The 26,481-nt window shown below is 38.2% G+C and overlaps 1 protein-coding gene across 1 annotated transcript in view; it reads right to left on the bottom strand.

Moving 5' to 3' along the window:
* Window positions 1–6,073: 6,073 nt before the first annotated feature.
* The window catches only part of LOC117324905 (nuclear receptor-binding protein-like), a 29,417-nt gene continuing 9,009 nt past the window's right edge, over window positions 6,074–26,481 (bottom strand). The window contains exons 6-14 of the mRNA XM_033880743.1: window positions 24,817–24,911; window positions 20,476–20,556; window positions 20,211–20,263; window positions 16,407–16,514; window positions 15,633–15,765; window positions 14,902–15,010; window positions 13,341–13,391; window positions 10,778–11,084; window positions 6,074–9,731 (exon numbers count right to left, since the gene is read on the bottom strand). Coding sequence (XP_033736634.1) covers window positions 9,627–9,731; window positions 10,778–11,084; window positions 13,341–13,391; window positions 14,902–15,010; window positions 15,633–15,765; window positions 16,407–16,514; window positions 20,211–20,263; window positions 20,476–20,556; window positions 24,817–24,911 — 1,042 coding nt within the window. The 3' untranslated portion in view covers window positions 6,074–9,626. The remainder of the gene's footprint in view (window positions 9,732–10,777; window positions 11,085–13,340; window positions 13,392–14,901; window positions 15,011–15,632; window positions 15,766–16,406; window positions 16,515–20,210; window positions 20,264–20,475; window positions 20,557–24,816; window positions 24,912–26,481) is intronic.

A 26,481-nucleotide genomic window follows, 5' to 3' on the forward strand; every position in this document is an offset into this window, starting at 1 on the left:
ATCTATGTCCAATCCCTGTGACAATACATTTAATACAGACTACAATATTTGTATATTACAGTGTAAGGATCGATAGCACCATTTTTAACATGCATGACAAAATGTGCCAGTGAGGTTATGGTATGGAGCAGGAGTGAGCATACATCAACTTTTTAGCTTCTAGAAAACAAGAAGCAACCGAGAACTGATATTCAGCCAGGAGATACATATTGAAGAGAACTAAAGGTTTCCTCATATAAATGACCTTGACCTAATTGTTAAGGTCACTGGTCAAATAGCTGATAATTCATTTGCAAATCTAAAAGTTCCAAAAGACACTGGGCACTCATCTTTAGCCAGTAGGTTCGTGTATTGGGAAATTATTCGCACCTATAACCTTGACCTATTTTCAAGGTCACCTGGCTTAAAAAGGTTAAGAACTTGTAGAATCTTAAGTTCCAGAAGACCCAGAGGCCTGGCATTCTACCAGCAGGTACCTAGGGAAATGTGATATAAATTTCCCCCATATAAACGACCTTGACCTATTTTGAAAGTCACAGAGGTCAGATCTAAAAAAAAAGTCAGATTCAAAGACCCATAAGGCTAATACTTTGCCAGCAGGTAACAAGGATTGAGTGCTATAAAGATTAAGTATACCAATGACGGCCTATTATCATGGTCACTAATATTAAATGTCACCACATACACTTTGTATACTACACATGATCAACTACAAACTTCACGTCATGCTTCACATAGCTATGTGTGATGAGCTTCGCATTGGTTTTGTTTGATTTAACAAAAGTACCAACAACTATTTTTAGGTCACCTGGGATGGTCTGAAGTTATCTGTTCTAATTACCTATTGTCCGTCATTGTCTGTCCGTTTCTCAGAAACCTATGAACCAATTGAAACGGAAATATTGTAGAAAAGATCAACAAAAAATGTTCATTGTATATGGTCCTCATCCCGGGGGTGGGGGGGGGGGGGGGGGGGGGGTGGAACGACTGATTTTCAAAAAGAATTTTCTCAAGATCAAAATAAGACAGAATCATAAAACTCTTTATAGATGAAATGATATTAGGGCGCTTACCTTATGGTCCGCGGAGGCTTATAGGCAGGGTCAGATTGACTGAAATAGTTATAACTCAGGTGACCGTTAAGGCCAATGGGCCTCTTGTTGGTATTTCAATTTCATTATCTGATTTGGATTATGCATCTATATAAAAGCCCTACATATTCACCAAGGCATCAGTGCATTTTACCAGCTCTTGAATTCTTAGAGTTCCTTTCATCTGCCAAGACCAAGATTCTAAATAATGGAATCGATTCCCCCCAGTACACAAACCCTACATGTGTACTTTCAAGGGACGAAACAGGAAGACAAGCTGTCTTCTTATTAATTTACATACATATATCAGAGGGCTTTAATCGCTTACTTAGATATTTCAGTGATTATGGCAAAACACTTTCAACTGGACCCAAATGACCTTGACCTTTGACCCAGTGACCTTGATCTTCGGTTCTTCCCACGAACAACATATTCATATGTGAAAAGATACAAAATTTGATCTTGAACTTCCGGCCTGATAACCTTGATTTTTAGCCCACCATCATCAGATGGTGGGCTATTCAAATCGCCCTGCGTCCGTGGTCCTCCGTCCGTCCGTCCGTCCCTCCGTCCGTCCGTAAACAATTCTTGTTATCGCTAATCCTCAGAAAGTACTGAAGGGATCTTTCTCAAATTTCATATGTGGGTTCCCCTTGGTGCCTAGTTATGCATATTGCATTTTGAGACCAATCGGAAAACAACATGGCCGACAGGCAGCCATCTTGGATTTTGATAATTGAAGTTTGTTATCGCTATTTCTGAGAAAGTACTGAAGGGATCTTTCTCAAATTTCATATGTAGGTTCCCCTTGGTGCCTAGTTATGCATATTGCATTTTGAGACCAATCGGAAAACAACATGGCCGACAGGCAGCCATCTTGGATTTTGATAATTGAAGTTTGTTATCGCTATTTCTGAGAAAGTACTGAAGGGATCTTTCTCAAATTTCATATGTAGGTTCCCCTTTGTGCCTAGTTATGCATATTGCATTTTGAGACCAATCGGAAAACAGCATGGCCGACAGGCAGCCATCTTGGATTTTGATAATTGAAGTTTGTTATCGCTATTTCTGAGAAAGTACTGAAGGGATCTTTCTCAAATTTCATATGTAGGTTCCCCTTGGTGCCTAGTTATGCATATTGCATTTTGAGACCAATCGGAAAACAACATGGCCGACAGGCAGCCATCTTGGATTTTGATAATTGAAGTTTGTTATCGCTATTTCTGAGAAAGTACTGAAGGGATCTTTCTCAAATTTCATATGTAGGTTCCCCTTGGTGCCTAGTTATGCATATTGCATTTTGAGACCAATCGGAAAACAACATGGCCGACAGGCAGCCATCTTGGATTTTGATAATTGAAGTTTGTTATCGCTATTTCTGAGAAAGTACTGAAGGGATCTTTCTCAAATTTCATATGTAGGTTCCCCTTGGTGCCTAGTTATGCATATTGCATTTTGAGACCAATCGGAAAACAACATGGCCGACAGGCAGCCATCTTGGATTTTGACAATTGAAGTTTGTTATCGCTATTTCTGAGAAAGTACTGAAAGGATCTTTCTCAAATTACATATGTAGGTTCCCCTTGGTGCCTAGGTATGCATATTGCATTTTGAGACCTATCGGAAAACAACATGGCCGACAGGCAGCCATCTTGGATTTTGACAATTGAAGTTTGTTATCGCTATTTCTCAGAAAGTACTGAAGGGATCTTTCTCAAATTTCATATATAGGTTCCCCTTGGTGCCTAGTTATGCATATTGCATTTTGAGACCTATCGGAAAACAACATGGCCGACAGGCAGCCATTTTAGATTTTGACAATTAAAGTTTGTTATTGCTATTTCTCAGAAAGTACTGAAGGGATCTTTCTCAAATTTTGATATGTAGGTTCCCCTCAGTGCCTTTTTATGCATATTGCATTTTGAGACTAAACGTAAAAAAAACATGGCCGACAGGCAGCCATCTTGGATTTTGACAATTGAAGTTTGTTATCGCTATTTTTGAGAAAGTACTGAAGGGATCTTTCTCAAACATTTTTGTAAGTTCCCCTTGGTCTGTAGTTCTGCATATTGCATCTTGGGACCAATAGGAAAACAACATGGCCGACAGGCAGCCATCTTGGATTTTGACAATTGAAGTTTGTTATCGCTATTTATCATTTGTAGGTTGCCCTCTGTGCCTAGTTATGCATATTGGATTTTGAGACCAGTCAGAAAACAACCTGCCCGACAGGCAGCCATCTTGTATTTTGACAATTGAAGTTTGTTATCGCTATTTTACAGAAGGTACTGAAGGGATCTTTTTCAAATTTCATATGTAGGTTCCCCTTGGTCCCTGGTGTTGCATTTTGGGACCAATCCGAAAACAACAGACAGCTTTTATCGCTAAATCTTAAATTTTATATATAGGTTCCCCTTGTTTGAAAAGTACTAGAGGGCTGTTTCTGAATTTACACAGATTAGTAAGACTTAGAAGAAGGGAAAAGTAGAGAAAAGATCAATCTGACATGGAACCTATAAAGATCATTCAATGGTGGGCGCCAAGATCCCTCTGGGATCTCTTGTTTGACATTAGTATGTATTTTCGTGAATTGAATATTTTGACCAAACTCGGCTAATAAATACTATAGTTAACATCCCAAGATTCACTCCTCAAAACAATTGTAGATCATAAAATGATCTGAGACCCCAAAGTTATACTGTGTTTTATATAGTTGTATAGGTGCGAGGAGATTACACATTACAGTCTAATTGAAAAATTATTGAATATTTGTAGATGTGATGAGTAACTTGATTACTTCTCAATTTATTGTGTAATTATACAATTAATATATCAATATCAACCACACTTATAGAACACGGGCCTAATTATAGAACACTGACCTAATTATAGAACACACAGACCTAATTATAGAACACAGGGACCTTATTATAGAACACGGGGACCTAATTATAGACCACAGGGACCTAATTATAGAACACGGGGACCTGATTATAGACCACAGGGACCTAATTATAGAGCACAGGGACCTAATTATAGACCACAGGGACCTAATTATAGAACACAGAGACCTAATTATAGAACACGGGGAGCTAATTATAGAACACGGAGACCTAATTATAGACCACAGGGACCTAATTATAGAACACGAGGACCTAATTATAGAATATGGGGACTTAATTATAGAACATGGGGACCTAATTATAGACCACAGGGACCTAATTATAGAACACAGGGACCTAATTATAGAACACAGGGACCTAATTATAGAACACAGGGACCTAATTATAGAACATGGGGACCTAATTATAGAACACAGGGACCTAATTGTAGAACACGAGGACCTAATTGTAGAACATGGGGACCTAATTATAGACCACAGGGACCTTATTATAGAACACGGGGACCTAATTATAGACCACAGGGACCTAATTATAGAACACGGGGACCTGATTATAGACCACAGGGACCTAATTATAGAGCACAGGGACCTTATTATAGAACACAGGGACCTAATTATAGAACATCGGGACCTACTTATAGAACACGGACCTAATTATAGACCACAGGGACCTAATTATAGAACACGGACCTAATTATAGAACACGGGGAGCTAATTATAGAACACGGAGACCTAATTATAGACCACAGGGACCTAATTGTAGAACACGAGGACCTAATTGTAGAACATGGGGACCTAATTATAGACCACAGGGACCTAATTATAGAACACGGGGACCTAATTATAGACAACAGGGACCTAATTATAGAACACAGGGACCTAATTATAGACCACAGGGACCTAATTATAGAACACACGGACCTAATTAAAGAACACAGGGACCTAATTATAGAACACGGGCACCTAATTATAGAACATGGGGACCTAATTATAGAACACACGGACCTAATTATAGAACACGGACCTAATTATAGAACATGGGCACCTAATTATAGAACATGGGGACCTAATTATAGACAACAGGGACCTAATTATAGAACACAGGGACCGAACAATGACACTCCTCAATGTTTATTGTATAGCACAATATCATGAACCTGAGCTCTTGGTTGTTGAGAAGAAGTTAGAATTTTAACATATTGGACCCACGTGACCTTGAAAGTAGATCAAGGTCACTGATTTGAACAAACCTTGTAGCACTTCATCCCAGCATGCTACTGGCCAAATATCATGACCCTTAGCCTCTTGGTAATTGAAAATGTAAATAGTTTACGATGGACAACACACCATGGATGCCAGATGACCAACGCCTCCACACAAAAGAAGATTGCAACAGGCCACTTTAAGACTTTGTATCAGATGACCTAAAAATAGATATCAAAATAAACAAGAGGCCCAAGGGCCTTATCGGTCATCTGACTCTAAATTAAAGAACATTATACTATTGTAGTATGCATTCTCTGTAGCAGGTATAGTGGCACTGTTGGCCATGGTGGCCATTTTGGAATTTGGATAAACACGAAAAATAACAACACTTGATCAAGACTATCTCATGATCATTTCAGGTAAGTAAGAGCTGAATCCCACTGGTGGAATTTGAGAAGAAGTTTGAAATAGGTGTTGTTCAGGAAAACCATGATTGCGCAATCATGTTACAAAATGGCTGCCGTGGCCGAGGCCGAAAAATAACAACACTTTGTTGGCTCTCCTTCCTCAACATCCTCACCAATTTCCAGCTCAATCGCACCAGTGCATCAAATTTCACCAGTGGGATTCAGTTCTTACTTACCAAAAATGATCCTGAGATGGTCCTGACCAAGTGTTGCTATTTTTCAGGTTGGTCAGAAATCCAAGATGGCAAACTTCTAATCAATATTGTCTGATACATCAAATACAACAGATTTCGCAGCAAACATACAACACACATATCCCGACTCCACTGTTTGTGTACCCAGGTATTTGGTCCTGTGACCACAATAACTTCAATATCCTGGTTTTAAAAAAAAACACTAACACTTTATATGTTATCCATATGAAGTATGGCTTACTTTAATAAGATAATTTAATTTATTGGTAACTAAATATTCTGTCAAATACTTGTATGTACAGAATTGTGTATTTTTACATCACCAATTTAGAAACCACTCACTCCAACCACTCACTACCCTCTGGTAACAATAACGGGAAGCCACTGTAACAATACACTGACCTCAAGTCGTCAATTAAATCATGTCACATCAACATTATCTTGCATTTAAGTAATGTCAATATCAGATACATAGAGAGTAAACAGGACAAGAGAAAAATAATAATTCACCCCCTTAGGAATGAGACAAGCTGCGAAACACTTGGTAAGCCTCAAACCCAAACACTAACGGAATAAAAGATTCTATAAGTCTGGTATACAATCTCACTTACTGGTAAATTGAAATCTTATGGGCTATTTTACTTTTCATTAATGAGAAAGCAAGATATTATATAATATGTAACTAAAACTAGATTCTTTTTAATTCAAAACTGTTGAATTTAGCAATATCATGTACATCCCCACATGTACATCCCCACAGACCATTATTGCACTTCACCTAATTATAAGGAAACAAATATTTCGAACTTGTACGTAAAATTTAGTTTGCCAAATACAAAAATATGACCTAATTAATCAATCATTAACGTTTATGCTATTCCTCTGTTTTTCACAATTTGCACCTGTTAATCGATCTTCAACAACGTTTCGCACGGTGTCCACTCAGGCTTTGAGCCGGTGTCGGCCGGTGTTTTGACTGAGATGTAACCGACTGAGTGAGTGGAAGGGATTAGACCTCACCACTGTGGCGGAGATTGGGGACCATACCACCCGACGTGTACTGTAAATCTAATAAACCGTACATCTACATAACACAGTGCATCATCATGTGATATTTCAGAAACTTGGGCCTTTTGATATATTTTTGACAGTATATTCCTGGTTCATAGTAAAAGCAACCTTGACTTTAGGAACATTTAAAACCCCTAAGATAGTGTATCTCCATGTGGAATTTATGTAATTTTGGCCTTCTGTATTAATATGAGATAATCCTGAAGAGGCAAGTTCTGATGGACAGACAGACACAGTGATTACCATCAACAACATTTCCATGCAGGACCTAATTATAGGATACCAATGAAGTCAACAGGAGGTCAGACTACTCAGGGTTCAGATTAGACAAAATTCACTTTAATTATCAATATATAAAGTAATTTCAACATGATTGACAAAAATACTGGCCATTTTTAAGATCTTCAAAAATTGAGCTCAAGATAATGAGGAATATGAAGAAGTCAACTTTCAATTAAAGTAAAAAATATTCACAATTAACAGCTTATACAACTTAAAACATTAATACACATGTACTTCAATTCAATATACCATACATTTCTACAAACTCATAAAATCACACACTCACACACTAACAACCAACATTCATGACGGTTTTTTGTTTTCATGTCACCTCTTTTAATTTCCAGCCAACAACACAGAAATTCTGATGTTGGTCATCTCATCCAATGTGACAGGTTGAATTGTCAGGCCCAGAAGTTCCTTCACTAGCAAGTATGTCTACAAATCAATGCAGAAATAAAAAATAAAAACCTGTGTAATTTAAGCACTTTTGTTTGCTAAAAAAACTGCTATTGTAATAGATTGTGCATAGATTACATTTGTACAAAGATACTATATACTGTATAGCGGGAAATTTTAGCGGGGCTTTAATTTGGCGATTTGGCGGGTCCGTATAGAGATAGCCAAAATTTAACCCGTCAAATTTTAACACAGCCAAATAAAAAGAGGCGAAAATTTCAATTTACCCAATAGTTTCCGTTCCGGCCGCCATTTACCTTTGATAACTCAAGAGAGTAACGACTGGTAGTAACGTTGGATGTTGCCTGGCAATTGTCGGCCAAAATGCCGATAGGTACATGCGAATAGCTAGTGAACAACTACTCACGATACATGTATAGCAACACAAGTATGATATATATCGCATCATAATTAATTTTTGTGAAAACAAAGCCATCTGCCCATACCATTCAATGAACTGATGTTAATACTACTTGTAGACTAATTGTTCAACTTACCTGTACGTATACACATCATACTATAGATGACCATGGCGATATCTTACGGTTGATTAAATTCTCTTTGTTGCTTGTACACATACTCATATAAACACTAATTTGACAAATCTACATTTTTTTGGTAATAGTTTCCGGTTTCGAGGCAGAGGATCGATAATACACAAAACACTTAATAATTATCTATATATATCGGTAGGTAATATATATGCTCAACGTCAAATTAAAACCCTAGATTTAAGGAAATCGCTAAAAATCGTTTTCATGACCAAATCGCCAAATTTTATGACCGTTAAAATTTCCCGCTATACGGTACCTTATTTAAGGGGGTTGGTAAGAGGGACGGCCACGTAACCTCAGGCTGAGGATCCGAGGTGTCTGGTTCGACTCTCCCTTCCTGTATCTGTTTGTGTTTTCTCAGGAAGCTGAGAAACTGGCCGGTCGGTTGCTTTTGTGGTTGTGCCCTTGTGCAAGACACTTTACCTTAATTGCTCTGGAACATGCGACAGGCCTCCTTGATAAGATTTTTAAATTAAAGTTGTTTCAACTTGAAAACCTATTATAAATAAAGGGTTTGCCATTTGGCAGAAGGTAAAATTGTTTATCTATCTATAGAAAAGCACTTATCAACAAGGGTCATCAATATCACATCAAGTCTTGAAAGGCACTCAGTAGCAGTATAAACAGCCACTGACCTAACACTAAATTCTCTATCTCCAAACCTTCCTCATACACTCAGTAGCAGTATAAACAGCCACTGACCTAACACTAAATTCTCTATCTCCAAACCTTCCTCATACACTCAGTAGCAGTATAAACAGCCACTGTACACCCTAACACTAAATTCTCTATCGTATCAAGGGTTATCTCCAAACCTTCCTCATACACTCAGTAGCATTTCATGCCTCTTCATTGAAATTCATCTAAAAACACAGATGTTGATGTTGAACATGGGTTTTCTCAGCACCATAAACACATAGATTGCTCCTCCACAAAAGGTCTGTTACACATATATCATACAGTACCTACATCATATCACAGTCTTTGTTACAATCACCTTTTTGCACATTATCTGAACATGGATGCCACCAACATAGAGATGGGATGTCTCCACACTGTATTCATACGTATACGGAGAAAATGTGGTCATTCCAGGGACTGTCTCAGCACTATTTTGTGTTGATATCAGAATTTGATCGTGGATTATCTTGATGAGCCAGTAAGCCAATGGACAGTAAGCATGTGAACAAAGTGAAAACTTGTATCAGAGGCATGTAGAATCAGGCCGAGGCTAAAATACCATCCGATGGACCTGTACCATTGGTGAGAGGCATGTAGAATCAGGCCGAGGCTAAAATACCATCCGATGGACCAGTACCATTGGTGAGAGGCATGTAGAATCAGGCCGAGGCTAAAATACCATCCGATGGACCTGTACCATTGGTGAGAGGCATGTAGAATCAGGCCGAGGCTAAAATACCATCCGATGGACCTGTACCATTGGTGAGAGGCATGCAGGACTGGAAGTGAGGAGCTATTAGGTCAGCAATCTTCTCCCGGTCACTCTGTCAAAACAGAAAATCAGCAACATCAACACATCAAAAGTAAAAACGAAAGGCCCAAAGGGCCTGTAATGCTCACCTGGATATAATAGTGATCATGGCAAACACTTTCATATATATTTAGTTATATATTTACAAATACTTCCTTTCCCAGTTTGGGATCTGTCATTCAGTAACATGTATTGCACTCAACACTTTCCTTTTGCTAACATTTAGCTTGATGGTTCAAAAAAGATTAAAAGTGAATTAAGTTGAAATGTCCTCAACATTATTAAAGTTCATTATATCCATTGCCTTGTTCCAGAGAAGAAGTAATTGATCACAATATAGCCAAATTGCCCCCTTTTGGCCAAGCCCACTAAGAGGTCAGCCTCAGCATTTGTACAATCTTGAATTCCCACCACCTAGGGATGCTACCAGTCAAATAAGAGTGATATTCCTTGCTATTGTTATTTATAGCAATTCAGCTGAATGTCCCCCTTCTGACCCTGCCCCTCAGTCACCAGGGGGTCAGCCCAACCATTGTTATACAATTACATACAAATAAATGCTGTACTTTTGCATGCACAAATGTGTAGTTGTTTTAAGGAGCTTGAATTTAAATTATGAAGTGAAACTTTGTTGGAAGATTTGAACCTTAAAGTTGACTTAGGTTATGGAACTGGAATTACAATCAGGAACAAATATCAGACTAGAGAATGGCAGCATATTTGACCCCTGTGGCCTTGAAAGTAGGTCACTGTTGTTCATTAGATCAAACATGCTTCTAGCCAATAGCATTACCTCTTGTAGAAAAGGAAGTTGTTTTAACATTTTACACATTTGAGCAAGAAGTTCTTTAAAGATTTTACACTTTTGAACATATTTGGTAGCCCTTCATGAAGGCCTGTATTTAGGTTTACTCTCAAACACTTGAAAGCAGACAAACTAACAATTTCACTTTACATTCAAAGCTAGTAATGTATTCCATTCTTAATACAGGACTTAAGGCCTGAAAAAAAACATCCTGATATAAAGGTACAAAAAAACAATAAACTAGTTCAACATACCTCATTTATGAAACCATATTGCACAAGTTCTTGGGCCAAAATCTGTGAGCTGTCGTCAGATGTAACTTCAGCTTGTAATTTGCGATTTATTTTATCATCCATTTTCAGTATAAGTGTCAGTAAGAAATTAGAACTATCGTCCACTTTTTTCATTTCACATTTCATATTCATCACAAGTCTCTGTTCTATATCCATACGTTCTGTGTCCTCCAATTTTTCTGATTCTGTGACCTCTGGAGTTTTGGCACGTGGTCGGGAGGGTCGAGGACGTTTGAGGGTGAAGGCAGTCAATGGGTAAATACCATTCCTGTAACCAAAGAATTGTGACAAGTCCTGATAAACCATTCCTGTAACCAAAGAATTGTGACAAGTCCTGATAAACCATTCCTGTAACCAAAGAATTGTGACAAGTCCTGATAAACCATTCCTGTAACCAAAGAATTGTGACAAGTCCTGATAAACCATTCCTGTAACCAAAGAATTGTGACAAGTCCTGATAAACCATTCCTGTAACCAATGAATTGTAACAAGTCCTGATAAACCATTCCTGTAACCAAAGAATTGTGACAAGTCCTGATAAACCATTCCTGTAACCAAAGAATTGTGACAAGTCCTGATAAACCATTCCTGTAACCAATGAATTGTGACAAGTCCTGATAAACCATTCCTGTAACCAAAGAATTGTGACAAGTCCTGATAAACCATTCCTGTAACCAAAGAATTGTGACAAGTCCTGATAAACTATTCCTGTAACCAATGAATTGTGACAAGTCCTGATAAACTATTCCTGTAACCAAAGAATTGTGACAAGTCCTGATAAACCATTCCTGTAACCAAAGAAATGTGACAAGTCCTGATAAACCATTCCTGTAACCAAAGAATTGTGACAAGTCCTGATAAACCATTCCTGTAACCAAAGAATTGTGACAAGTCCTGATAAACCATTCCTGTAACCAAAGAATTGTGACAAGTCCTGATAAACTATTCCTGTAACCAATGAATTGTGACAAGTCCTGATAAACTATTCCTGTAACCAAAGAATTGTGACAAGTCCTGATAAACCATTCCTGTAACCAAAGAATTGTGACAAGTCCTGATAAACTATTCCTGTAACCAATGAATTGTGACAAGTCCTGATAAACTATTCCTGTAACCAAAGAATTGTGACAAGTCCTGATAAACTATTCCTGTAACCAAAGAATTGTGACAAGTCCTGATAAACCATTCCTGTAACCAAAGAAATGTGACAAGTCCTGATAAACCATTCCTGTAACCAAAGAATTGTGACAAGTCCTGATAAACTATTCCTGTAACCAATGAATTGTGACAAGTCCTGATAAACTATTCCTGTAACCAATGAATTGTGACAAGTCCTGATAAACCATTCCTGTAACCAAAGAATTGTAACAAGTCCTGATAAACCATTCCTGTAACCAAAGAATTGTAACAAGTCCTGATAAACCATTCCTGTAACCAAAGAATTGTGACAAGTCCTGATAAACCATTCCTGTAACCAAAGAATTGTGACAAGTCCTGATAAACCATTCCTGTAACCAAAGAATTGTAACAAGTCCTGATAAACCATTCCTAATTCCCAAGACCTCGAGATGACTTTCCAATGTCACATAAACTAGAGTTTGTATGAGATACCCTTGCACTAACCAGGAAGTAAGCATAATTATTTGCACAGGAAATAGTTCAGGAATATAGAGGGATAAAGCAGGTCATTGTGTATGATTTTAACTGTTTTCTATTATTTGTATCTCTCAAGCAGATGTCTTCAAACATACAAGAGGGCCAAGGCCCATAACGGTCATCTGACAATTGAATCATTATCATATAGAAAGCAAAATCACAGAGAAATTCCCCTTTAGGGGACACTCCACTAGAGGCCTCATGGGTCATACCAGCCTATTTATATTAAATATGATTGCCCTTCCCCAATGATGTTTCACACCAAATTTGGTTGTAATCCACTCAAAGTTTAAGAAAGAGTTTTAAAGCAAAACTTCAAAGTTTCCCTTTTGGGGCCCCATCACTCTGGCCCCAGGGGTCAAACTAGCCTCATTTATATATGACATATGTTTGCCTTCCCCGATGATGTTTCAAACCAAATTTGGTAGTAATCCACTTTGGGGTTTAGGAGTAGTATTTTGAAAGAATCCTTCCCGGTCTCATCCTGATCTCATCGGGATTTTTCATAGAAAAGCTTCGAATGATTTTGTTCTCAGGGAAAGTAGCTAAACATAGCTAGAGGTTGCTGTGTTCCACAGCACCTAAAAATCCTACTTGAGATGACTGAATATCCACTTGGAAACGTTTAAATGACACTTCATGAATTACGGTATATGATTCTTGTTTTGGTTTACATTTCTTTCTTCTTTTGAAAGGAAATACTGAGCAAACATACCATCTATAAAATATCTCTTTTCCTATGGACTGACAAAGTAAACATTGACCCTGGGGTCATTTCACCATGATTCCAATTACAATGCTACACCAGTAATACAAATGTACACACTGGTAAACAGCTTTTGTATATAATGTCAAATAGGTGACTTACCGAACATCTTCTAAAAACTTCTCCATCTCTAGAGGTGGACACTGGGATAACCTGTACAATGGAAACTGCGTAGTTAACACCTAATAAACGTACAATAACATAAAAAGGAAAATATTAACCTCTTTTTTGGTTTTACATATTTTTATCTCTTAAACATTTTTTAAAATCCGATAGGAAATGGAGCTAAAAATCTTAAATCTCTATAGACAATTTAGATACTATATGTAGAGTACCACTATGGGTATGTTAAATCTCTATAGACAATTTAGATACTATATGTAGAGTACCACTATGGGTATGTTAAATCTCTATAGACAATTTAGATACTATATGTAGAGTACCACTATGGGTATGTTAAATCTCTATAGACAATTTAGATACTATATGTAGAGTACCACTATGGGTATGTTAAATCTCTATAGACAATTTAGATACTATATGTAGAGTACCACTATGGGTATGTTAAATCTCTATAGACAATTTAGATACTATATGTAGAGTACCACTATGGGTATGTTAAATCTCTATAGACAATTTAGATACTATATGTAGAGTACCACTATGGGTATGTTAAATCTCTATAGACAATTTAGATACTATATGTAGAGTACCACTATGGGTATGTTAAATCTCTATAGACAATTTAGATACTATATGTAGAGTACCACTATGGGTATGTTAAATTACTGTTAATTTGGAAATTTTGGACAATGTTTTGCCCATTTTGCTGGTAACTTTGATTGGCAAAAAATTAAATGAAAAGAAATTAACTGACACTGCACACCTGAACATATAACCTAACAAAGTTTTATCACAATTACCTTCTTTATGAACACACATGTTACAGTAATCTGCCCCATTCAGAACATCTAGCCATCTAGCAATAACAGTTGGCTTCAGCAAAACATAAATACTTTGGACTTGCCCGATAATGAGGATATTGGTGTCCAGCAAACCTATCTCCAAAGTATCAATGCTCTCACATCAGCCTTATTTCCCAGACGGCCCGCATCCCTCACCTCGATATTTCAGCAATCATGGCAAAATTTTCTCACTTAGGTCAAATTACCGTTATTTCTACTTTTTCAGCTGCCTCTTCCAACAACAGCTCAAACCAAATAAGAACTAATTCTACCATTCTTAAAGAAGATGAAGATTTTAAATGAATGTGCTAATATTTCCACTAATGGTCTCAGGGGTGTCACATTATGCACTCCTTGATCTACAACATTGAACCACCTTTGGCCAATAATGCTCCATATCAAATTTCATCAAAATTTAATCAGTTGTTCAGGAAAAGTAGCGATTTATAAGATTTCCCTCTATTTCCCTAACTGGGCCCAGCCCCTCTGGAGCCAAGGAAGCCACACCCTCCAATTATACATTGGATCTCCTTTGCCCAATAATGCTACAGATCAGCCTTCATCAAAATCCATTTAGGCGTTCAGGACAAGAAGCAATATAAAGGAAATGTTGACGGATGACAAACAACAGACAATGGACAAGGGATGATGCGCCATGGCCTGAAGGGCATATGAGCTAGAAAATTGGTAATTCTCACTTATAATACAGTGGCTCTCGCTCGTCGCTGTGTCGGATTTCTGCTATCACTCGATTTGGCTCCAACTTCTTTATATTTGCTTCATCTGACAGATTTTCAGGGAGAATAGCTACAACAGAGACCATGTATGTCATACAACACCACAATAATACTTTTGGTCCATATGTGAAATTATATGTACATATACATTGAAAACATAGACAAGAAGATGTAGTCTTCAATATCCCCCGTGACCCGTTGAATGGCTTTACAAATAACAAGAGATCCCAGAGGGATCTTGGTGCCCACCATTGAATGATCTTTATAGGTTCCAAGTCAGATTGATCTTCTCTCTATTTTTCACTTCCTCTTACTAATCTGTGTAAATTGAGAAACATCCCTCCAGTACTTTTCAAACAAGATGAACCTATATATGAAATTTCAGATTAAGCGATAATGACTGTCTGTTGACCATGTTGTTTTCAGATTTGTCCCAAAATGCAATACGAGGCACCAAGGGGAACCTACATATGAAATTTGAGAAAGATCCCTTGAGTAATTTCTGAGGAATAGCGATAACAAACTTCAATTGTCAAAATCCAAGATGGCTGCCTGTCGGCCATGTTGATTTCCGAATGGTTCCAAAATGCAATATGCATAACTACATGAAGTTATCCAACCTGCAACTAAATCATCACTTGGAATATAACTATTAACTTCTCATTGTTTATCGTAAAGCCTGTGTTACTCACAAAGACTGTTGACAAAGACATGTGCCGCAAGGAGCTGGAGCGAGTGGACTTCAAATAGCACTGCGTGGAACAAGAGCTCCCGGGCTGATGGCCGTAAACCTCCATCTTTCTGTATACACTTGGAAATGAAGTCCTGTGAAATAAACAAACAAAACTGCACAACTTTGTCCTAGAACTTGTTCACAATATTTGAATAAATTCTAAGACACGACATTGATAGAAAACTCATTCTGATATACTTCACAGAGCCATCCTTGGTTACTAGGGATGGAGTATCCAAATTAAATCTGAATCAGTGAATCTTCATTAGTATTTTTTCAGACCAAAATGTCCGATTTCGCTTTATATACCTAATTTTATTGTGTCCAAATATCCTACGCAATAATTTAAACAACCATGGAATCTGCAATACTTCACAAGATTTCTATTCCTAACTACAAGCACTGGCCCTAATGTTATGGTTACTGATGGAATGGACACCTCAGTGGCCTTACAGAAACCTCAGTGGCCTTACAGAAACCCCAGTGGCCTTACAGAAACCTCAGTGGCCTTACAGAAACCTCAGTGGCCTTACAGAAACCTCAGTGGCCTTACAGAAACCCCAGTGGCCTTACAGAAACCTCAGTGGCCTTACAGAAACCTTAGTGGCCTTACAGAAACCCCAGTGGCCTTACAGAAACCCCAGTGGCCTTACAGAAACCTCAGTGGCCTTACAGAAACCTCAGTGGCCTTACAGAAACCTCAGTGGCCTTACAGAAACCCCAGTGGCCTTACCCTCTGTAGGCTGTTATCCAGAGACTCCAGCGTGCTCTTGACACTCTCTTCACTAATGTGGTTACCACCACCATCACCTCCATTACCTTGGATTCCTAGAGCAGCAATCTACAAATAAATTTACTAGTTTGTCACACCAGTTAGATGGAATATATTAAGGTAAGTGTCAGACCTAAGGGCGCGTCATCTAAACAGGTTTGTCTATACAAGTTTGTCAGACCTAAGGCCAGGTCATCTAAACAAGTTTGTCTATCCAAGTTTGTCAGGCCTAAGGCCAGGTCATATAAACAGGTTTGTCTATCCAAGTTCGTCAGGTCTCAGGCCAGGTCATATAAACAGGTTTGTCTATCCAAGTTTGTCAGGCGGGGTCATCTAAACAGGTTTGTCTATCCAAGTTTGTCAGGCCTAAGCTAGGCCTTGTCATCTAAACAGGTTTGTCTATCCAAGTTTGTCAGGCCGGGTCATCTAAACAGGTTTGTCTATCCAAGTTTGTCAGGCCGGGTCATCTAAAGAGGTTTGTCTATCCAAGTTTGTCAGGCCGGGTCATCTAAACAGGTTTGTCTATCCAAGTTTGTCAGGCCTAAGGGCGGGTCATCTAAACAGGTTTGTCTATCCAAGTTTGTCAGGCCTAAGGGCGGGTCATCTAAACAGGTTTGTCTATCCAAGTTTGTCAGGCCGGGTCATCTAAACAGGTTTGTCTATCAAGTTTGTCAGGCCTAAGGGCGGGTCATCTAGTACAGGTTTGTCTATCCAAGTTTGTCAGGCCGGGTCATCTAAACAGGTTTGTCTATACACGTTTGTCAGGCCTAAGGGCGGGTCATCTAAACAGGTTTGTCTATCCAAGTTTGTCAGGCCGGGTCATCTAAACAGGTTTGTCTATCCAAGTTTGTCAGGCCTAAGGCCGGGTCATCTAAACAGGTTTGTCTATCCAAGTTTGTCAGGCCTAAGGCCAGGTCATCTAACCAGGTTTGTCTATCCGGGTTTTGCAGGCCTAAGGCCGGGTCATCTAAACAGGTTTGTCTATCCAAGTTTGTCAGGCCTAAGGCCAGGTCATCTAAACAGGTTTGTCTATCCAAGTTTGTCAGGCTGGGTCATCTAAACAGGTTTGTCTATCCAAGTTTGTCAGGCCTAAGGCCAGGTATTCTAAAGAGGTTTGTCTATCCAAGTTTGTCAGGCCGGGTCATCTAAACAGGTTTGTCTATCCAAGTTTGTCAGGCCTAAGGGCGGGTCATCTAAACAGGTTTGTCTATCGAAGTTTGTCAGGCCTAAGGGCGGGTCATCTAAACAGGTTTGTCTATCCAAGTTTGTCAGGCCTAAGGCCAGGTCATCTAAACAGGTTTGTCTATTTTTAACTAATTTTGTCATTGTTTCAGCTAAGCCTTCAGAATCTTTTACCATCTTGGACACTACATAAGATATTGCTAGTACGCTTGACATTGGTCATTAGTTTGATGGAGGTGACAGTGTAGTCATTGATACGTCACACTCTTAAATATCATATTGGTTGTGTCATATAACGTCTATCATATACTGAAACCTCCTAAAACACACAACACACACATCTCACACACTGGGGAGGGGGTCCTTAAATGACAGCTGTTGATAGGATGTTAAACAGTACTACACCAAACCAGTATAGTGACATGATGTAGGCACATGCACAGTAAGAAACAAATGTTGGGAATGTCCCAAAATGTGATTAACAAAGAAACCAAAATCCAAACTGAAAGCCGATTTCTCAGTAGCTCAAATCGCGGAAACAACTGAGAAAAAGAAAGCCGAATCCTCTGCAATACTGCATGATCTTGGCAATTTTTTACCTGTTCAATGGACAGCCGACCTTGTAAAATTCACTCATCTTGCAGTCAAATCCACTGGTCAGGATGACCTGACGAGTACATTTCCACAGCCCTACTAATACCTCTCAGAATGATGACCCTATGTTTACATGTCCTGACTGTTGTTACTCCTCTCAGAATGATGATCCTATGTTTACATGTCCTGACTGTTGTTACTCCTCTCAGAATGATGATCCTATGTTTACATGTCCTGACTGTTGTTACCTCTCTCAGAATGATGATCCTATGTTTACATGTCCTGACTGTCGTTACCTCTCAGAATGATGATCCTATGTTTACATGTCCTGACTGTCGTTACCTCTCAGAATGATGACCCTATGTTTACATGTCCTGACTGTTGTTACCTCTCTCAGAATGATGATCCTATGTTTACATGTCCTGACTGTCGTTACCTCTCAGAATGATGATCCTATGTTTACATGTCCTGACTGTCGTTACCTCTCAGAATGATGACCCTATTTTTACATGTCCTGACTGTCGTTACCTCTCTCAGAATGATGACCCTGTGTTTACATGTCCTGACTGTCGTTACCTCTCAGAATGATGACCCTATGTTTACATGTCCCGACTGTCGTTATCTCTCTCAGAATGATGACCCTTTGTTTACATGTCCTGACTCGTTACCTCTCTCAGAATGATGACTCTATGTTTACATGTCCTGTCTGTTGTTACCTCTCTCAGAATGATGACCCTATGTTTACATGTCCTGACTGTCGTTACCTCTCAGAATGATGATCCTATGTTTACATGTCCTGACTGTTGTTACCTCTCTCAGAATGATGACCCTATGTTTACATGTCCTGACTGTCGTTACCTCTCAGAATGATGACCCTATGTTTACATGTCCTGACTGTTGTTACCTCTCTCAGAATGATGACCCTATGTTTACATGTCCTGACTGTCGTTACCTCTCTCAGAATGATGATCCTATGTTTACATGTCCTGACTGTCGTTACCTCTCAGAATGATGACCCTATGTTTACATGTCCTGACTGTCGTTACCTCTCAGAATGATGACCCTATGTTTACATGTCCTGACTTGTTACCTCTCTCAGAATGATGACCCTATGTTTACATGTCCTGACTGTCGTTACCTCTCAGAATGATGATCCTATGTTTACATGTCCTGACTGTCGTTACCTCTCAGAATGATGACCCTATGTTTACATGTCCTGACTGTTGTTACCTCTCTCAGAATGATGACCCTGTGTTTACATGTCCTGACTGTTGTTACCTCTCAGAATGATGACCCTATGTTTACATGTCCTGACTGTCGTTACCTCTCTCAGAATGATGATCCTATGTTTACATGTCCTGACTGTCGTTACCTCTCAGAATGATGACCCTATGTTTACATGTCCTGACTGTCGTTACCTCTCAGAATGATGATCCTATGTTTACATGTCCTGACTGTCATTACCTCTCAGAATGATGACCCTATGTTTACATGTCCTGACTGTCGTTACCTCTCAGAATGATGACCCTATGTTTACATGTCCTGACTGTTGTTACCTCTCTCAGAATGATGACCCTATGTTTACATGTCCTGACTGTCGTTACCTCTCAGAATGATGACCCTATGTTTACATGTCCTGACTGTCATTACCTCTCAGAATGATGACCCTATGTTTACATGTCCTGTCTGTTGTTACCTCTCTCAGAATGATGACCCTATGTTTACATGTCCTGTCTGTTGTTACCTCTCTCAGAATGATGACCCTATGTTTACATGTCCTGACTGTCGTTACCTCTCAGAATGATGACCCTATGTTTACATGTCCTGACTGTTGTTACCTCTCAGAATGATGACCCTATGTTTACATGTCCTGACTGTCGTTAGGGTGATCATTCTGAGAGAGGTAACAACATATATATATATAATATATTTCAGGTATTGATCTTTCAACATCATCATATCAGACATATACAAGCTTTCTGAGCTCACCTCTAAAGCACACATTCCAAAGGAATAAATGTCTATAGCAGTTCCAAAGTTTTCTGAAAGAAAATGACAAATCAAATTACAATATGAAATATAATTTATGAAAGAATATACAATTTCTTAAAAGAATTTCTGTAATTTTGATGACATAAATAGGAAACTTTGATATATCATATCTTCTTACAAGTAACATATTTTCCTCATTAATCTCATGTTCCTTTTAATACACAGCTAGGTTACTTGGTATGCCTGGTAGTATTAGATTTACCTCCGTACTCTGGGGCCACACAATGCATGTTACGGATATCTTTTCTGTAGGTCTTCACATGGTGCATAGCATCAGGAGCCACTGAAACATTCAAACCATAAAAAAAACAATATGAATTTCATTGAAAACAATTAGATACTACACATCGACTTCACACCCACGGCTAGTGGATCTTATGTCGGGAAAAGTGCAAATTCCAATTATTAATATCATTCCTGGAATTCATATCCCCTGTTTTCCTGACATATTGTAGGTAAACATTCATAGAATTCATATCCCGTTTTCCCGACATATTGTAGGTAAACATTCATAGAATTCATATCCCGTTTTCCCGACATATTGTAGGTAAACATTCATGGAATTTCTATCCCCTGTTTTCCTGACATATTAGGTAAACATTCCTGGAATTTCTATCCCCTGTTTTCCTGACATATTGTAAGTAAACATTCCTGGAATTTCTATCCCCTGTTTTCCTGACATATTGTAGGTAAACATTCCTGGAATTTCTATCCCCTGTTTTCCTGACATATTGTAGGTAGACATTCCTGGAATTTCTATCTCCTGTTTTCCTGACATATTGTAGGTAGACATTCCTGGAATTTCTATCTCCTGTTTTCCTGACATATTGTAGGTAGACATTCCTGGAATTTCTATCCCCGGTTTTCCTGACATATTGTAGGTAGACATTCCTGGAATTTCTATCTCCTGTTTTCCTGACATATTGTAGATAGACATTCCTGGAATTTCTATCTCCTGTTTTCCTGACATATTGTAGGTAGACATTCCTGGAATTTCTATCCCCTGTTTTCCTGACATATTGTAGGTAGACATTCCTGGAATTTCTATCCCCTGTTTTCTTGACATATTGTAGGTAGACATTCCTGGAATTTCTATCTCCTGTTTTCCTGACATATTGTAGGTAGACATTCCTGGAATTTCTATCTCCTGTTTTCCTGACATATTGTAGGTAAACATTCCTGGAATTTCTATCCCCTGTTTTCCTGACATATTGTAGGTAGACATTCCTGGAATTTCTATCTCCTGTTTTCCTGACATATTGTAGGTAGACATTCCTGGAATTTCTATCTCCTGTTTTCCTGACATATTGTAGGTAGACATTCCTGGAATTTGTATCTCCTGTTTTCCTGACATATTGTAGGTAGACATTCCTGGAATTTCTATCTCCTGTTTTCCTGACAAATTGTAGGCAAACATTCCTGGAATTTCTATCCCCTGTTTTCCTGACATATTGTAGGTAGACATTCCTGGAATTTCTATCCCCTGTTTTCCTGACATATTGTAGGTAGACATTCCTGGAATTTCTATCTCCTGTTTTCCTGACATATTGTAGGTAAACATTCCTGGAATTTCTATCTCCTGTTTTTCTGACATATTGTAGGTAAACATTCCTGGAATTTCTATCCCCTGTTTTCCTGACATATTGTAGGTAAACATTCCTGGAATTTCTATCCCCTGTTTTCCTGACATATTGTAGGTAAACATTCCTGGAATTTCTATCTCCTGTTTTCCTGACATATTGTAGGTAGACATTCCTGGAATTTCTATCCCCTGTTTTCCTGACATATTAGGTAAACATTCATGGAATTTCTATCCCCTGTTTTCCTGACATATTAGGTAAACATTCCTGGAATTTCTATCCCCTGTTTTCCTGACATATTGTAGGTAAACATTCCTGGAATTTCTATCTCCTGTTTTCCTGACATATTGTAGGTTAACATTCCTGGAATTTCTATCCCCTGTTTTCCTGACATATTGTAGGTAGACATTCCTGGAATTTCTATCTCCTGTTTTCCTGACGTATTGTAGGTAGACATTCCTGGAATTTCTATCCCCTGTTTTCCTGACATATTGTAGGTAGACATTCCTGGAATTTCTATCTCCTGTTTTCCTGACAAATTGTAGGCAAACATTCCTGGAATTTCTATCCCCTGTTTTCCTGACATATTGTAGGTAGACATTCCTGGAATTTCTATCCCCTGTTTTCCTGACATATTGTAGGTAGACATTCCTGGAATTTCTATCTCCTGTTTTCCTGACATATTGTAGGTAAACATTCCTGGAATTTCTATCTCCTGTTTTTCTGACATATTGTAGGTAAACATTCCTGGAATTTCTATCCCCTGTTTTCCTGACATATTGTAGGTAAACATTCCTGGAATTTCTATCCCCTGTTTTCCTGACATATTGTAGGTAAACATTCATGGAATTTCTATCTCCTGTTTTCCTGACATATTGTAGGTAGACATTCCTGGAATTTCTATCCCCTGTTTTCCTGACATATTAGGTAAACATTCATGGAATTTCTATCCCCTGTTTTCCTGACATATTAGGTAAACATTCCTGGAATTTCTATCCCCTGTTTTCCTGACATATTGTAGGTAAACATTCCTGGAATTTCTATCTCCTGTTTTCCTGACATATTGTAGGTTAACATTCCTGGAATTTCTATCCCCTGTTTTCCTGACATATTGTAGGTAGACATTCCTGGAATTTCTATCTCCTGTTTTCCTGACGTATTGTAGGTAGACATTCCTGGAATTTCTATCCCCTGTTTTCCTGACATATTGTAGGTAGACATTCCTGGAATTTGTTCTTCTCATCTGCCATCACCAAACCCTATCACAGATTTGGCTGAGCCATTACTAATACATCAAATCCCATTCCTCTGCTTGAAGACTTTCAGAAAATATTTGCGAGAGATATTTAATAGCAAATAACAATGATTTTTTTAAATAAATTCAGGGATGATGACTCAGTTACAAAATTTGATGATATTAATAATTGTGGGAGTTATTGCATGGAAACTGTAGAAAACAAAATTTTCCATTAGTCAATTGGCCATATTACATATTACATCCAGCAAAACTGGCAATCAAACTTGGCTGTGACCATAAAGCATTAAACATGTTATCAAATTTGAATAAAATCTGTTCCAGTTATTTCATGGAAACAGCAGAAAATGACATTTGTAGTTATTCAAAGGGCCATAACCCCGACAAATTGAGTCCAGCAAAAGTGGCAATCAAATTTGTGCGAGCCCTTAACATACTTATCCTTGTTTTCTAGTTTAAAGATTATATGTTAACATTTGTTTCAGCTTTTGCACGGAAACAAAGCATGACAGAGGGACAGACTAAAGATGGGGATACAAAATACGTTTAGTTTGAACCTGCATACTCTGAAATCTGTTGATTTTCATCTGTGTAATTGTTCACATTGAACAGGTTACTTTCAATGTATATTCCACAGGTATATATGACCATTTATTTATTTTGAGACAAAATTTATTTACGTCTTTTGAAACAGATCCATTTTCCAAAACATATGTATTTTTTAACCTAATGTTTTTAATATCTTACACATATATGTGAATAGCACCTTCAAAAGAAAGTTTATCACATATTTTAACAGATACAGCAAATGCCTGATGATGGATAAAACTGCTTTGTCCCAGAAATTCAACTCCCACATAAACAATGATACTGCAAAAATGTAGTAATATAAGATATTGGAAATATTTAGGGCCCTTTTCTATTATTTTCTTCGTTTTAATATGGGTATGCTAATATAAATATGGTAAAATATGCATTATTTCTATTTCTTTTTCAGCTATGACACTGGACATTTAAAAGCTGAGAAACTGAAATAGATTTCATAATGCAAAAGTGATGTACACTTATCTTTTGTGACCCCTGCAATGTTTTACACACACTTATTACAAAACCGTCAAAATCATGATTAAAGTGTAGCCAGCAATCACAATCATGATTAGAGTGTAGCCAGTGATCACAATCATGATTAGTGTAGCCAGCAATCATAATCATGATTAGAATGTAGCCAGCGATCACAATCATGATTAGAGTGTAGCCAGCGATCACAATCATTATTAGAGTGTTGTCAGAAATCACAATCATGATTAGTGTGTAGCCAGCAATCACAATCATGATTACAGTGTAGCCAGTGATCACAATCATGATTACAGTGTAGCCAGCGATCACAATCATGATTAGTGTGTAGCCAGCGATCACAATCATGATAAGAGTATAGCCAGCGATCACAATAATGATTAGAGTGTAGCCAGCGATCACAATCATGATTACAGTGTAGCCAGCGATCACAATCATGATTAGTGTGTAGCCAGCGATCACAATCATGATAAGAGTAAAGCCAGCGATCACAATCATGATTAGAGTGTAGCCAGCGATCACAATCATTATTAGAGTGTAGCCAGCAATCACAATCATGATTAGAGTGTAGCCAGCGATCACAATCATGATAATAATGACCAGCTAAGATTTGCTAACCAACAAGACCCCTTACCTGAGCCAATTTTGATGAGGCCATTGTGCTGTATGAAAATGGTATCGCATGTTAGGTTACCATGGATAACTGGTGGTACACAGGAATGTAGGTAACTGTAATCAGACACAAAATATTTATTATTTCTTATTGTTTGTAAGATGGAGGTGTTTGTATTTAAGTCAGTTTTACCTATGTTATGCATAAAAATAGAAAGCGCAATCAATTTTCAGAAATTTCTTTTTGAATTGCAGAAACATCCCATTTACTTTGAAAAGGACATCACCATTTATACAATCTTGAATCTCTACCCGATAGGGGTCTACAACTTAAATATGAGCGATATACATTGCTTAGATTCAGAGAGGAAGTTGTTTATGTCAATTTAGCCAAATTGACCCCTTTTACCACTACCCATCAGGCTCCTGGGAGGTCAGCCCCACCATTCATACAATTTTGAATCCCTACCCCCTAAGGGATGCTACCAGTCAAATATGAGCAATATCTATTGCTTAGTTTCAGAGAAGAAGTAGTAGTTTATATTAATTTAACCAAATTGACCACTTTTGGCTGCACCCCTCAGCCCCTCAGGGGGTGAGCCCCACCATTTGTACAATTTTGAATCTCCACCCCATAACGGTACTACAAGTCAAATTTTGTTTAATTCTAATCTGCGGTTATGAAGGAGAAGTCAATTGTTGCTGGACGCCGGGGTACGGCATAATCTCACCTTGGTCATTCGGACCAGGTGAGCTAATAACCTTGACTAGTAGCAATTTAAAGAAATATATACATTGGGCCCCACCCCTCTGGCCCTTGGGGGGTCAGAGTCACTAGTAGCGATTTAAAGGAATTACCTCAGTCTATTTCCCCTATTGGGTCCCACCCCTCTGGCCCCTTGGGGTCAGAATCGTAATAAATCCCAAATCTGTTCCAATTCCTTTTCTTTCTGACTGAATGTTGACGGACAATGGACGGACAGACAACGGACACCACACCATGATGTAAGCTCACACCTGTCACAGCATTACAGGTATATGTGCTTTCAGGTGTTCTAATCTGCAAATGCCGATAATTGCTTGTGAGTTGATGTGTATCAGAGATGTATATATCACAGAGTTGTGATATACGTATTTGTAGTACTGCTGTGTATACATAAACAAGCCACATCCGGGTGTTCTGATTAATAAAGACCAGATATGATTGACAATAGTAGGCACTGTATGTATGACATGCAATCTGGTACATTAGTAATGGCTTGATATGAGATGGAGGGAGAAATTTTTGGAAAACGTGAGATTTTGTCTCGCGTCAAGTGAGAGAGGTCTTCATGGGAGAAAGTTTTCAATACTGTGAGTCTCCCACCAAGAACACCAAGAACATAAGAGGTGGCAACCCTGTATATACAGCCCGTTATAATAGGAAATTTGTAAGATGCTACATGTTATATATGACCTGTTATAATAGAAAATTATTCAAACATTACATGTTAACTATGGCCCAGTTATAATAGAAAACTATGTCGCAAACATGAATTACATTGGTGATATCTATATAATCATCCATTTCTAACGATTAAAGTACAGAATGTTAGATTAGAAGTACATAGTGATTTTGATTACAAATATTCTAAAAAGTATTTCATTCTTTTTAATGACATTTTTCGACTGCTGATGGATATATGGA

Source organism: Pecten maximus, chromosome 4 (assembly GCF_902652985.1).
Source record: "Pecten maximus chromosome 4, xPecMax1.1, whole genome shotgun sequence".
NCBI classification, from domain to species: domain Eukaryota; kingdom Metazoa; phylum Mollusca; class Bivalvia; order Pectinida; family Pectinidae; genus Pecten; species Pecten maximus.